The 17208-nt window shown below is 33.7% G+C and overlaps 1 protein-coding gene across 6 annotated transcripts in view; it reads left to right on the forward strand.

Annotated features, from left to right (window-relative positions):
* Positions 1–17208, forward strand: part of LOC136856621 (mucolipin-3-like) — a 54147-nt gene that overhangs the window by 1606 nt on the left and 35333 nt on the right. Inside the window, exon 1 of one of the 6 annotated variants that reach the window (XM_067134564.1) lies at positions 12495–13039. The exons of 2 other annotated variants lie outside the window; for them this stretch is intronic. In XM_067134564.1, coding sequence (XP_066990665.1) covers positions 12991–13039 — 49 coding nt within the window. In that variant the 5' untranslated portion in view covers positions 12495–12990. Of the gene's footprint in view, positions 1–12494; positions 13040–17208 lie in introns of those variants that run through there. 3 more of the 6 variants (XM_067134568.1, XM_067134566.1, XM_067134563.1) reach the window with 3 other exon arrangements.

Here is a 17208-nt window from a genome sequence, read left to right on the forward strand (position 1 = left end):
GACAGAAATAAAACACAGTATGGAAAACGATTCTCTTTTGAAGAAACAGAAAAAGTTTATTGAGACATGAAAAATTCCCCTTTTTCGAAATAGGATAGAGCCATCAGATGACGCTTCGTTTTTGTTAAAATGAAGTAAATTGTTTTGGAAATTGTCCTAGACGGTATATTATTAAATCTGGTAATTGTTAGCATTATTAATATTATTATTCAGAAGGATGAAATAACAGGGGCCATTGACCTAAAATTCAAGCTTCCAAAGAATATTATGGTGTTCATTCGAAAGAAGTGACAGAAAGTAATGGAAAATACAGAGGAGATGTTATTAGAAAAACAGATTAATTAACTAATAAATAAATAAACAAAAATGTAAGTAAATTATTAAAATATAAAGAGAACTGAATGTGGGTAGCAGACATTTAGACATTCTTTTAAAACTACTAATCGAAAACGTTGTTTTAATTGTAGTAAACACAATGAAAACATTATTTTTAGCCAGCTTCAGCATCACGCGAGACAAAACTAGCCAGAGAAATTAAAACAATCTGATTGAAAACTGAAAAAAAAAAAACTTTCAGATAGAGTAAACGGCAAAACAACATATGACGCAACATAAAAACAACGTGTCTAGCGTCAAGATGAGCTGACTCGCCGAAAAAAAAAATTATTAGCATATTGCAGCCTGACCAGTTTGTCAAGTGACAACACGAGTGTATTACCAACTAAACCGCAGGCGGAGAGAACGCACTCTGAACGCACACACACACACACACACGCACACACACACACGCACGCAGGCACCATCGTGACATCCACGTGAGAGGACACAGGATTAAATTAGTCTGCGCAATCAGAGCCGGGAATGTGTTATTTCTGTATCGAATATCACCTTACAAGCATATAACGTTAGCGCATGAGTGGCTGCCATTACCGAGTTCAGGTTGACTGTGCATGGTTACTGCGCATGTGTGTGTGTATATGTGTATATGTATATATATATATATATATATATATATAATTAGACTATTTCTAGAGAAAAACAACCCAGCGTTGACCTAATTTGCATATACTGGATCGAAGAGATTAGGCTAAATCCAGATGATTAGGTGGTAATGATTAGTCATGTATATTATATATATATATATATATATATATATATATATATATATATATATATATATATATATATATATATAGAGAGAGAGAGAGAGAGAGAGAGAGAGAGAGAGAGAGAGAGAGAGAGAGAGAGAGAGAGAGAGAATAACCTGGCAATTTCTAAAAACAAGTCATATAGGCATAGGTTAACATGCCCAGTAAAGATGGTGAACTTAAATGACAATACAATATATAAAACAATTTTGTCATGGTTATTTTCAGCCGATCGAACAATCATTTCACTATGTGCAAACTATTGGCAGTTATGGTCCTAGAGAGCTTTGAGCATGCACAAGAAAAGGTCCAGTTTATAGAGAGATTTAATCAAGCAAAGGAATCACGTGGGTATCCAGAAACCTGTTTTTAATGAGAACCAATACTCCAGGTCCAAGGTTAACAAGTGGATTCCGACCGTGCTCTTTTCTAGGGGGCGTTCGTGGCCCAGAGTCCTTTCCTAACGGTGTCCTTCGAAGGGATAGTAGGATATACATTTAGCGCTCGAGGGCGGGACACCTGTTAGGGCACTAATTGTGGGACACCATTATCGTGAGTCCCACAGTCGATTAGCTGTTAGGTACCATATTTAGTAGGTTATGGTCATGATTGCTAGAGTATATATATTCTGTATATATATATGTACACTGAATATATATACATATATATTATATATATACATATATATATATACATATATATATGTACACTGATTGTATATACATAAATATATACATAAATATAAATATGATTTTGAAAATGATTTTGAAAATCATTTAGATTTACAGTTGATTATCGTGATTTTGATCAAAATCACTGATTTTGATTTTGATTTTAAAATCAATGTTTTGGGGTGATTTTGACTTTTATTTCCAAAATCACTAAATTTAGTGCTTTTGCCCATCTGTATATATATATATATATATATATATATATATATATATATATATATATATATATATATATATAAGTATGACAATAAATGAAATACAACACAGCATCACCTAATAAAAAGAAGTTACATAACACCCGTAAATAAAAAGGAGTTAGAGAAGTTGAGGAGGTTAAGTTGGATTAAAAACAATAGGAGACTTTGTGAATAAAACCTCATTGTTTATCTTTGGTGGGAAGAGTTTCCCAACAATGGACAAAACTTCTGTGCGGTGACCTTTGTAGACCTTGAAAAGTAGGCAGGTAATATCATTAGCCAAACATTAAAGATAAGTGGGGTGCATACTTAGCCACACACTTAATTATGTATCTACACACTATACAGAACAAGTATACAAGTATAAATGACGGTGAAGTTGAACAGAATAGAATTTAGAATATAGGGCAGGGGCCAAGCGCTGGGACCTATGAGGTCATTCAGCGCTGAAAGGGAAATTGAGATTAGAAAGGTTTTAAAGGTGTTATAGGAGGAAAGCCACGCAGTTGCACTACGAAACAATTGTTAGGAGAGGGTGGTAATTAGGTGGAAGAAAGGGAATATGAACGGATGTACAGTAAAAGGAATGAACAGGGTTGCAGCTAGAGGCCAAATGGACGCTGCAAAGAACCTTAAAAGTAATGCTTACTGTGCACTGCATGAGGTGCACTGACGACACTACCCTCCTATGGGGAACGAAAGGTCTATTAGGCTGCAAGGAGGGAATGAGTATCAGGTGATGGTGCACTGGGTGTAAGGAGGGTTAACGAGCTGCTGGTGAGCTAGGCACTGGAGATGGCTGTAAACGTGAAAGTTTTTTACCCAGATGACTCAGCAGATATAGAATGAACCCTCAGTAGGGGAAAAATTTTATAAGGGAACAAATAAATAAATATGAGAGCATAGTCTATACTGTACATATTGCATTATTGAAGAAACCTAAACTATGATGTTAAAATAGAATGAATATTGTTATTATTATTATTATTATTATTACTCAGAAGATAAACTCCTAATCATAGCGCCCAAAGAATATGGTGTTCATTTAAAAGAAGTTACATGAGATAATAGGAAATACAGGAAGAGATCAGTTATCAGAAAAGAAAAAGAGATAAATTAATGAATTAGTGGATAAAAATATGAATAAAAAAATATGAATAAATTAATGAAATGCAAGATGAATTGTTCTAGGGTAGTAATGCATCGCATAATAATTTTATTATTATTATTATTATTATTATTATTATTATTATTATTATTATTATTATTATTATTATTATTATTATTATGCAGAAACATCCTCTTCTTTAACGATCTTCCTTACCAGCTGAAACAGGATATACCTTGTATCAGGTGAAAGCTTTTGAATACTAATTAATATAATACATTGTTGTATTTTATTAATTATAATACAGTAATGTTTTATACATTATAATACATTTGCATGCTCTTGTATACTTTCAGTTTACTTTACACATCACGCAGATAGGGCAAGAAAAGGTACAAAAATACACACACACATACACAAGGCTTTCTTACGGTCACAAACATTATACCACAAATACCCCCCTTCATATTGCATTCATCTGACCTTGGGCATAACATACACCCAAAGGGAATTACATGTAAGTGCATCTGCCCTGATAAGGATTCGAATCCATGCCTTGTGAGTTTGATACAAAGGAAACAGTGACTTTTCCACTCTGCTGTCAATGCAGATAAGATTTGATTTCGTTTCAGTTGCGTATATTCCTGCAGATTCATGGCCGAATGGATAAGTCCCTGCCATCTTTGTGTCAAACCCAAAAGGCGTAGGATTGGTTCCTGTGTAAATCATTTCCAAGGTCAAGTGATTGCGATATGGTATTTCTCTCTCTCTCTCTCTCTCTCTCTCTCTCTATATATATATATATATATATATATATATATATATATATATATATATATATATATATATATATATATATATATATATATATATATATATATATATATATATCCCTATCGTTTCTGTTTGTCAAAGTTATCGATTTAGCTCAATGACTCTTTGACTCGAGGGACTAAAACTTCCTCAATGCAATCAAGTAAATGAGAAAATTAAACTTGTTTGAGAGGGAGAGCGAGAAGTCCCAGACGATCAACTTTTTTGACACAATATTTTTCGCGTCAATGAAATTCTGCGCCAAGTTTTTGCGAGACACCTTCGATATATTTAATATACTAGTCTAGACCATCAAAATTTTTGGTGCAGTGTTAAGAATTGTGCAAATATGTTGATGGAGTGAGAGAGAATATCTTCACTGAATTTAAAGGAATAATTTCGATAGTATATTATTTACGTAAATGTTTAGTAATTATCTACAGAAGAAACGATAAAAAATAAAAGAAAAAAAGAAACAAAACTTATATTATGAATGAGTGTAATCGTGCAATAGCGAAAGATTCGAAGTTCAAACGCACTTGATAACACAACTAAGTCACTGGGAGAAAGATAACGAGAGAGAGAGTAAGGAGATATCTTTCTCTCTCTCTCTCTCTCTCTCTCTCTCTCTCTCTCTCTATATATCTCTCTATATATATATATATATATATATATATATATATATATATATATATATATATATATATATCCACACTCACATATAAATACATGGCTTGGAAATAAAGTCGAAACCGGTCAGGACCTACACCCCGTTTCTTATTTTTCACCTGTGGTTACGTGTGTGATTATATATATATATATATATATATATATATATATATATATATATATATATATATATATATATATATATATATATATATATATATTATGATTCCAGCCTGGCAATCAGGCTTCATTTCATGTCAGGTTTCGCAAAACCACAGGGTATGGAAGCCACGTCGGATCACTTTCTTGATTAAGTCTCGGCGTCATCAGATTTTCATTTCACCATTTCCTTTCATCCCACGAGTAAAATCACTGATGATTTTATGGAACAATTTTAATCATTTTTAGCGTAACCCTAAAACAGTCATGTACCATATAAGAATCAGAATGGATATGTGATCGTGTCATTATAAAAATATAATGTATAATGTATCGTCATTTTAAACCGGATCCTCAAGTGTGTTAATCTCCTCACTTCTATCAAAAATCAGTGATTATACATCAAATACATCTACATCAATAATGATTTCAATTGATGTTTTTTTATTTTATACATCAAATACATTTACATCAATAATGATTTCAATTGATTTTTTTCTTTTATACATCAAATACATCTCCATCAATAATGATTTCAATTGATGTTTTTTTCTTGCCAACGAGACACTTTCATTTTAGTACAAGGTCTGTTACGTGATTACCTCTTAATGTAAAAAAGCCCCGTAGGAGGTAGTGCCGTCAGTGCACCTCACGTGGTGCACTGTAGGCATTGCTTGAGGGTCTTTGCAATGCCCCTTCGGCCCCTAGCTGCAACCCATTGCATTCCTTTTACTGTATCTCCGTTCATATTCTCTTTCTTCCATCTGACTTTCCACCCTCTCTAACAACTGTTTCACAGTGCAACTGCGAAGTTTCCCTCCTGTTGCACCTTCCAAACCTTACAGCCATTTTCCCTTTCAGTGCTGAATGACCTCAGAGATCACAGCTTTTGGTCTAAATTCAATGTTCTATCTGTCTACTACCTAACGAGACCTAATGAGATCTCAGTTATGTATTACGTAACCCATGCGGCAGATCGATATGTATGATCCAATTTCGGAAAAGTACTAAGTATGTATCATCATAATGTTACTAAAATCAGATTTAGAATATAATGTCCGCTTTGTCCATTATCTGATTAACTTGAAGCCAGAGTATTTAATATCCTAGATATGAATCAAATAATTGCATTTACATTAGCAGAAGTAAACCGCCCTCCTATAAATAAGCACATCTGTTGTTATTATTATTATTATTATTATTATTATTATTATTATTATTACAAATCTGGGTTTCGGTATTCTACCAGTTATAGTCAATACATATTTTACTGTGGATTATAAACTTTTTCACATTATTTTAATAAAGAACTGGTGGCGTTACGACTGAGTGCCTCAGTGTGATTAAAAATATTATAACTTCCTGCTTCATGTAATAAGTCATCTACTTTTTAATGAGAGAGAGAGAGAGAGAGAGAGAGAGAGAGAGAGAGAGAGAGAGAGAGGGAGGGAGAGAGAGAGGTTTCCTCTATTCCTGTCAACGGACATCAGAGGAAGTTGCCTATTGTCGACGCGTTTTGCATACTATTCACGCGACTGAAAATTATGCCATTACAACCGGTACAATACAAGTCATTTGCGTTCTCTGAAGGCTTCCGGTTACAGGGTCTGGTCTGCATCCTGAAACGGAAATAAGTAAATGAATAGACAGGCAGACAAATAAGTGAATAAATAATAATAAATAAATAAATAAATAAATAAATAAAATAACGATAATACTGAAGAAAAAAGAATAAAATACACTATCAGTGATTACAGTGGTATTTCTGTTTGGTGTTTGAAGATTACTGGTCTAATTGATAGGCTTTTGCGAGTGTTTAACATTATCTAAAGCAGAGGTGGCCGATCATTTTCATCCAATGCGTCAATTTTTTCTCATTTTTTGTCCAGATGCTCCCCCCCTCAAACTTGTACCTACTTTCAGTTCTTTAAAATATAGTGGTATGAGCATATTTTTATATATATATATATGTATATATATATACACACATATATATATATATATATATATATATATATATATGTATATAAAGGCACTGCCAAGAAGGAAAGTGAAGCGACGGAATGGTGCTAGGCCTTTCGACTTTCTGTCCTTTACTTAGCTAGTAAAGGACAGTAAGTCGAAAAGCCTATAGCACCACTCTGTTGTTTCACTTTCCTTCGTGGCATTGCCTATATATATATATATATATATATATATATATATATATATATATATATATATATATATATATATATATATATATGATTGATGATATGGATACGTGTAGCAGTTTAGATAAAAGGATTTCATATAAATACAAGATGAACTTTACTTGCTTTAGCACCACTCGTGCATTTGCGTAAATAATTGCTTACCAAAAGCAACAAACATGGAATATTTAGCAGTTATGCATAAAATATAAGACATTCATATGACAACTTGGACACACTAAGCAGTTTTAAATGAAAGTTATTCATAATATACAGACAAGATGGACAAATTTTAATGGTACTGATTTCACCAAGCTTGTAATGTTTCAGGTTGAATTAGTTACAGAAAGGAAAAAAAAAACATGGGCATATTAATGAGGGCCTACATGCAGTTATTTAATACTTTTGAGGTAATGTAGACACATTTATCAGTTTAGTATGGGTATCATATATATAATATAGACACATATAGCAGTTTAGTATGGGTATCATATATATAATGTAGATACATTTAGTAGTTTAGTATGGGTATCATATATAAATATATGTAGATACATTTATAATGTAGATACATTTAGTTTTAGTATGGGTATCATATATATAATGTAGATACATTTAGCAGTTTAGTATGGGAATCATATATATAATGTGGACACATTTATCAGTTTAGTATGGGTATCATATATATAATATAGACACATATAGCAGTTTAGTATGGGTATCATATATATAATGTAGATACATTTAGTAGTTTAGTATGGGTATCATATATATAATGTAGACACATTTAGCAGTTTAGTATGGGTATCATATATAATGTAGACACATTTAGCATTTCAGTATGGGTATCACATATATAATATGGACACATTTAGAAGTTTTCTGTACAGCCGCCACAGCGTATAATCAAGGCCACCGAAAATAGATCTCTCTTTCGGTAGTCTCAGTATAATGCTGTATAATGAAACTTTAACCAAGGCCCGGTGGTGGCATATCTGATATCGTTGCCAGAAACACGATTATGGCTAACTTTAACCTTAAATAAAAATAAAAACTACTGAGGCTAGGGTGCTGCAATTTGGTATGTTTGATGATTGGAAGGTGGATGATCAACATAGCCATTTGCAGCCCTCTAGCCTCAGTAGTTTTTAAGATCTGAGGGCGGACAGAAAAGTGCGGACACAAAAAGTGCGGAAAGAATAAAGTTCGGACGGACTAAAAAGTATGATACAAAAATGGCCAATTCCTGGGTCTTCAATGCAGTTTGTTCCCAGGGTTACTCCTGAATATTTTTTTTTTTTAACAAATACGGGTTATTGTGAAAAGAAGATAGCGTTTAATAATCGATGCTAACGGCACAACGAAATCAACAATAAAAGTAATTACTGTGTTTTAGATGAGACTTGATTTCAGTAAAACTCATTTCTAGCCATAAGTTACTAAAATCTTTTACTCATTATTCGGTTAGTATTATCATAAATATTTTATTTTATTTATTTCTTATTTATTTATTCATCATTATTTATTTATTTATTTATTTATTTTTGTATAATTCTTCGTGGTTTTTCTTTTATTATCTCCGAGCTTCAGTGTGCCACCTATAATCATCCAATGGCCCACTTTTGTCGCACGGCGCATGCGTCACAGGTCGGCCATTCTCGACTTAAAGTATTTATTTGAACACTGACTTCAATGTTCAGGTTTTAAACACATGCATCAACGTTTGTAGAGTGAAATCTAAAGGTTTATTTGCAAGATCTCATTGTTTGATGACTAACTTTTCAGTGATGTTCATAATATGCACGCGTGAGTGAGCAGTAGATTCTGTCAACACACATCAGCCTAAAACCGGTATCCGCTAAATCACTTCGTCATCATGGTGGTAAATGTTCTACGGTACAGTGGATCTCAACCTTTATTGCCAGTGACCCGAAATCTTGTCCAAATTAGCCATGGCGACCCGCGATTTCCTCCACCCCCGCCATTCAGTGACAAAGGTAATTAGATGTATGTTAAATTTTAATTATTCAGACAGAGAGGAAATGAATAAGTTTGCCTGGTTTAATATATATATATATATATATATATATATATATATATATATATATATATATATATATATATATATATATATATATACTGTATATATATACAGTGTATATATATATATATATGTATTTAAACTGGGCAAGCTTATTCATTTCCGATCTGTCTGTATAATTAACATTTAAAATACATCTAATTACCTTTGTCACTTTATGATGTCTGAAACCCCAGGTGTACTTTATAAAGTTTATCAACGAGAAAAGATAAACTTGATATTTTTTTCTTCGCTCTGTTGTCAAGAAACAAATTTACGACACAAAGACCAAGGTCACTTAATGTGCTGCCAGAGGGCAAAGGGCTTGTGTACTTTGTCTTTCGATTTTCTCAAGAAATAAAAAAAAATATCTCCTTAGGCATCTTCGGAAAGTGAAGTCTGTGTGTGCATGTGTGTGTATATATATTTGCTCTCAAACTAAATTCACCTTCTCTTGGTTATTATGGAGAAATTAGCTGACACGGCCAGGAGTCGCTGGCGCCCGTATTATAAGACATTCTCCTGACGCTGGTGCACAGCGCGATAATGTTCATATTACGTAACGCCTTGAAGATATTTTGTAATGTTTCTTGCTACGAACGCAGCTTGATAAGCCTTAGAATTTTCGTTGTATATTTATACCAGCTGCTATTACTTACGTACAAAATATTGGCAAAAATGTTCAGAAATGTTGAACATATATTAAGCATTCTAGCATTCAAAAGATAAGAAGATGATTTGTGTGATTTGTACTTTAGAAACATTACCGCAGAGCTGTTGCACGGGCTTCGTATAGATACACGCGTCATTGTATTACGTAACAGGACAAAATTTATTATGTTTCTTTATCGTTATATTTGTCATTTCTAGAAGGATGAAACCAATATTAGTGTTGTATTTAAATGCCAGTTTAAACTACGAGAGATTTAATATGTTATGTGAAGATTTCATTGTAACACGAGAAACCGTGAATGATAGTCTTATCTCGGATGGAGTACTTTTGAAATAGCGTTACTATTTTATTTTCAATCTGAGCATGCAGAAACTTGCTTTTTCGTTACGCAATGAGAATGATGGTATTTCAGTCGTGTTTTATCAAATGTACCCGAAAGTCTTCAGAAAGGGTTATATAACTTGACAGCTAAAAAGGTGTTTAAAAGATAGCGTCTCGCCCAGTATTCTATTTCTTGCAACAGAACTTGATATACTTCAGCTCCGTATAAGACATATGGAAATATTCTGTATCCCTATAGAATATGTGGAAATGTTCTGTATACTTATGTGAATGCTTAACATTGCTGAAAGCAACGTCACTACCTGCTAGTTTTATTTTTGTGATATTTTTCACTTTATCTAAGAAAATATACCTACTTGAGATAAATGTTTATTGCTTAACTGAACAGTATGCCAGGTTAATAATATATATATATTGTATACACACATATATATATGTATACAGTATATATACACATATATACTTATAGACAAATGGGCTTCAAAACTGGGGATAAATCACCTTAATTCTATAGTTGGTTTATATATGAATTCCTTTATCTTTCATTTAATACTCTCTCTCTCTAAATGCATCCACGAATCCGGAGTAAAATTAGCCAGAGAACCTCGAATCAGAGCTTACACCAACTCACGAGAACACCACACAGATAAGTAAAGCAAACTGACGTAAGAGATTAGTTGACACCAATACCGCCAGCTGATATATATCGGTTCTAACCAGGACCTAACCTAACCTAACAGACGTTGGGCTTTAACCACCCGGTTGTCGATTGCTTTTTGAAAGCTCCCCGTTCGTGTCTATTCCAAAAAATGAAGACGAGGAAAGAACATTTTTCAAAGTTTTTAAAAAAAGAGGGAAGAACTATTTTTTTCCAAAACTTTTAAAAGAAGAGGGAAGAGCATTTTCCAAAATTTTGAAAGGAGAGAGAACATTTTTCAAAATTTTTAAAGAAGAGGGAAGAACATTTTTAAATTTTTAAAAAGAAGAGGGCAGAACATTTTCCAAAATTTTTAAAAGAAGAGGAAAGCGCATTTTTCAAAGATTTAAAAGAAGAGGGAAGAACATTTTCCAAAATTTTCTAAAGAAGAGGAAGAGCATTTTCCAAAATTTTGAAAAGAAGAAGGAAGAACATTTTTCAAAGTTTTCAAAAGAAGAGAGAAGAACATTTTCCAAAATTTTGAAAGGAAGAGAAAAGACCATTTTCCAAAAATTTTGAAAAGAAGAGGGAAGAGCATTTTTCAAAATTTCTTCAAGAAGAAGAAAGAGTAAAGGGGCCACTCATCAGAAAGTTGGATACTTTTCAAGGAAACCAGATCTTCTCCTCTGGAGACATTTCCACAGACTGCTTAATATGCCTGACATCCAATCTGCAATTAGATATTTTAGAGGAAATTGCTCCTTTGGCCATATCTACGAGTCTTATACAGCATCAAGAAGACGCCTTCAAGAAATGACGATACCCAAGGAAGACCCTAAGACTGAGTTTCCATTCTAACTGCTTTTTAAAATTCATATTTTTTACTTTTAAAATCTTTGTAAACTTTGTAATTATTGTTGAGTACAGCTGAAGAGGACATTAGTGAAGGTCGAAAGGTCCTGTTTTATATTTACTCACTGAAACTTTGTTTTTTACAACGGCTTTTTCTTAACCATTGACAAACACATAAATGTGTTTTTATTACCGAGTTATTTTTTAAAGTAGGCAAAAGAAGACCTAATGACCTCGCAATGACTACTTATTATTATTAAATTAAATCAGTTACATTTTAACACCCAATACTCTTATCGGTGCTACAAGAGTACGTGGCTCATTTCTTGCCCAGCGGGGATTTAATTATTCTACTCTTTTAACTACAGTAAACGCGTCTCTTTTATTGCTTCTCCATGTTGATTTAAAATTATACATACATATACATACAGTATATACACGTTCTTGTGTGTATATGCATGAGTAATGTCAAATTCTATCCAACTTGTCTTGAAGGTCCTTTCAAGAATTCATCGGTCTCAATGCCACGAGGAAATTTACCACCCTTCAGACAATGCTCAGTGTTCTACTGTCTCCAATAGAATCTTCAGACAATGCTCAGTGTTCTACTGTCTCCAATAGAATCTTCAGACAATCTCAGTGTTCTACTGTCTCCAATAGAATCTTCGGACAATGCTCAGTGTTCTACTGTCTCCAATAGAACCTAAACTCACGCCGAGCACGACAGCAGGACACAAAGAACAGCCCATCCCTTATCAGATACCCGATTAGATTCCAGTTGCTTTTGTTTTCCCTTCGTCATTCAGAATAACACTTTTATCTGCTGTGTAACCCGACCATTCCACAGCCACAGCACTTATCTAAAAGTGACCTCAGTAGCTATGGGATCCCTCACTCGAACGTTGAGCTTGAGGACGTCCAAACCGACGAGTGCTTTTCACGTGATCATGTACAGCAGCATATGCGTCTATTGCCGAGTGGGAGTGCAGTAGTGTAAACACTGGGCAGCAATACTCGGCTTGAACGAACTCTTTACTTGAGTGATTTGATTCGAAATATGCTTACGTCTAGGCCACAGACTGTAGGTTATATGCATCGATTGTCTGTGGAACATGGACGTAATTTCAGCGAGCTTTGGCCGGAAAAGTTTCTCTATAAGTGACGTTAGAGTTTGGGCGTGAAGTAAAAACGAAGAAGAAGAACTTACTGCGAATAACAACAGATTCCTGGCGAGTGGTATAAGAGACTGAGCGTGAAATCAAAACAAAAAAGAACTTACAGTGATTAGCAACAAAGGGAAAAGAAAATTCAAGAACTGTGAAGCTAACCCTCCGGTTACAAGTTACAGATTTACTTAGAAGACAAACCTGTGTGTTAACCTTCGCAAAAATGGGAGATTACACTTTATCTGTGGAGGAATTGGCCCAGGACATTGCTAGTGAGTATTTTGATTGATTAATTTATCTATTGACCTGGATACATGAAATCATAAACTTTATTGTCTCTACTGAGTTTAAACAAATCCCTCAAACATTCAAAATCTCGACTTCATTATCGTTAAATTTATTATTGTAACTCAAAATCAAAGGTTCAGATGAAGTCCTGAGAGAGAGAGAGAGAGAGAGAGAGAGAGAGAGAGAGAGAGAGAGAGAGAGAGAGAGAGAGAGGCTTCTTCTAAAGACGCAGAAATTGCTCGATCAAACACCGAAGTTGTTTTCGAAAATGAGATCCGGGAACTTGGCCGAAAGTTTGGACGGAAACTCATTTATGCACCCTAATCCTTTCAGCCAGCCTCGCACAAACACACGCACGCACAAACGCACATACACGCACTCACACAAACACACACACACACACACACAGGCCCTGACAACATTTAGAACCGTAAAAATAAGGAGAGATCAAGCAAAACACATACCCTGTAGGCATTACTTAAGGGTCTTTGCAGCGTCCCTTCGGCTCCTAGCTGTAATTCCTTTCATTCCTTTTACTGTACTTCCGTTCATATTCGCGTTCTTCCATCTTACTTTCCACCCTCTCTTAACAGGTGTTTCATGGTGCAACTGCGAGGTTTTCCTGCTGTTGCACATTTGAAACCTTTCTACTACAAATTTCCCTTTCATTACTGAATGACCTCAAAGGTTTCAGCGACCCAAGAATAGTAAGGTGTTCCACGGAATAAGAGACCTAGTATGGACCTCTGAACTCGGACTAACCGACCATTATGCATGCATAATTCACGTCACTTCACAAATTTAGTATAGAATAAGCATCGGATGTCTGTTCAGATCACTTCACTAATTAAAAATGGATGAGGTGAAGCATATTGATAAATTATTTTTAATCGTAACATCGGTAAGTTAGATCAGATCGAAAAAAATCCTCGGTGAAAATAACAGAGAGAGAGAGAGAGAGAGAGAGAGAGATTTAATTCTTTCATATTCACTCAGTAATCTAATCACAGAATTTCCCAGTGGCCAGAAAGAGAGAGTGAAATTCTTCCATATTCACTTAGTAATCACAGAAGTTCGCAGAGAGAGAGAGAGAGAGAGAGAGAGAGAGAGAGAATTCTTCCATTATTTACTTAATCACACGCAGTTCCACAGTCATCCTATATATAAAAGCATCAGTACATCACAGTTTCCCCCACGACCACATCTAAACCCTTTCTCTTAAGATGAATCACACCAAGATTACCGTCTAATCCTAAACCGATATCTGGGCAAGTTACCTGAATACCGCAACCACCCTTTCTAGAAGGACATCACGAAATTCCCCTAAAATTTTGGTAACGTCTTCTTGAAAAAAAAAAAAAAAAGAAGACTAACGCCATCGGGAAAAGCACAACAAAGTGACGGAGATGAAAACATCATTATCCTCATCATCATCACCATCATTATCACCAACATTACCATCTTTGTTTAATTCTGGGGATTATTCTTTAGACCCATATTCTGAACATCAGGTTAGCACCTACTTTTTTTGGTAAATTACAGCTCGCAGTTTCCACGAATAATCTTTTTTCCGTGTCGTGACGGTTTTAGATAAACACGTCACTCATTTCTTCTTGAATATCTTTTTTTCAGTTTTTGCTAAGTAGTGAAGTTAGCGAGACGTTGTGTATAAGGAAAGACAGAAGATATTAATATTGAAGGTGATTCGCGCGTAACTTGTAGTCTTAACAAGGTTACTGCTCGTTATCCTTGCATTACCTGGCTTGTTCGTAACCGACCGATGAGAATTAATGATAAGAGAGAGAGAGAGAGAGAGAGAGAGAGAGAGAGAGAGAGAGAGATGGTAAAGATATGTAGATAGATAAATAGCTTATCACCCTTGCATTACGTGGCTGGTTCGTAACAAACTAATTAGAATTAATAATATTATATATATATATATATATATATATATATATATATATATATATATATATATATATATATATAGAGAGAGAGAGAGAGAGAGAGAGAGAGAGAGAGAGAGAGAGAGAGAGAGAGAGAGAGGCATGGCAAAGAGACAGGTAGATAGACAAATAGATAAAATTAGAAATTTATGTTGTACAGGACTGGAAATAAAATGTTCCTAAGCGTTCCTAATTGTCCAACGATTTCTCACCTAACGACTTGAATAGAGTGTTTCTTGTACCTTATAGTATTCATTATATCAATTTCATGTTAATTGTGCTAATTCACGGCTGCTGCGAGTACATTTCACTTTCATAACTATTACGACATGAATGTTGATAATAAGATGGAGAACATATACACTGATCGAAATTCAACTGGCTTGCAAACAATTCGAAGAAAATGTTCATTCACAAATGGAGGCTGTTGGAAATAATACACAACAGGTAAATGATCGTGCGAATATGTATGTATGTATGTATGTATATACATACTATGTATGTATGTATGTGTGTATGTATATACATACTATATGTACTATATATATATATATATATATATATATATATATATATATATATATATATATATATATATATATATATATATATATATATATATATATACATATACATACAATATATGCATAAACTTTCACCGGTTCCCAAAATTAAATCTTTCTGTCTTAACTTTCTTAGAAAGTGACAGGTAAATCATTCTCTTTGAATTAAGCACTAACTCTATTTCCCAGTTACAATAACTTTGTCATTTTTACAGCTAATCAGATGCCTTCATTTTTTTAAATGTATAAATAGAGACGTGTACACACTGGTTTTAATTACATTGCATTTTTACTAAAAAACTTGGTTAACAATAATCTCCTAAAGTAGTTTGATACCTGTCATAAAAGCTTGCACATTATTATTATTATTATTATTATTATTATTATTATTATTATTATTATTATTATTATTATTATTATTATTATTATTATTAATATTATTATTATTATTATTATTATTATTATTATTATTATTATTATTATTATTATTATTATTATTATTATTATTATTCAGAAGGTGGACCCTATTCTCATGGAACGAGGCCACAGGCGCCATTGACTTGAAAATCAAGCATCCAAAGAATATTATGGTGTTTATTAGGAAGAGGAGAAGGTAAAGGGAAATGCAGAAAGAGATCTCTCTTATTAAAAAAGAAGCAATAAATTGATAAATAGATAAAAACGTATTCAAATGCAAGAAGAATAGCATTAAGGTTGTAATGCATTACATCTTCGCACACGAGAGTACTATTCAATTCGCTGCTGACAGAATACTAAGTTCTGGAAAAGGGAAGTCTTTTTAGGCAAAAGGTTTTGTAAGGCTTAACGCACCTCGGAAATGGGAATAACCAAATTTACTTGCTCTGACAATAATCTTACCACAGCCTTTTTGCTGATGAAGGAAAAGGGAAGCTTAATACGTGCACTGGGACCGACATAGAAAATTAGTGATACGTGTCAGGGCATCTTCGACGTAGCATCTGAAGGAATAATGTATTACGAGAGAGAGAGAGAGAGAGAGAGAGAGAGAGAGAGAGAGAGAGAGAGTGCTGGCTAAAGTACAGACCAAACTGGAATCAAGAAACTGAAAGAAAATTTCCCCATAAATGGAAATCATTTTTCTGGAAATGGAAAAAAAAATCTTCCAATTATAACTGCTTTAGTCAGTTTGATTGAGAAATCAGTTCGAATAATGTATAAACATCACTGCAAAATTGAGACACTTACATTTGTGTTAAGTATGTTATATCTGGGGCAAATGCCACAAAGGTATCAAGGAACATGAGGGATAAATTTTAACATATTTGGCTCCGTGGAAAACTTTTGAGTACCTGACACAGAAATAGATGGAAATTTGACTTCTTGGAACTGAGGTGTGCAAAGTTTTGGCTTCATCACTTTCTAAAACAACATTGAAAAAATATTAAGGACAAGTGTCACAGGAGAACTGAGATATAAAAATATTTTTTTAAGCAGGGGAGACATTAGCATTTTTGCTGAAACAACCAACAATAAAAGAAATAAGCATTACTTACGAAAATACATAAAAGTTAAGAACTCGCCTACTGATTTAAGTACTCGTGTATAAATGCAAAAAGGTTGGAAAGTAAAGCAGGCAGTTGCATCAGAATGCAAGATATATCC

The sequence above is a fragment of the Macrobrachium rosenbergii genome, chromosome 36 (assembly GCF_040412425.1).
Source record: "Macrobrachium rosenbergii isolate ZJJX-2024 chromosome 36, ASM4041242v1, whole genome shotgun sequence".
NCBI classification, from domain to species: domain Eukaryota; kingdom Metazoa; phylum Arthropoda; class Malacostraca; order Decapoda; family Palaemonidae; genus Macrobrachium; species Macrobrachium rosenbergii.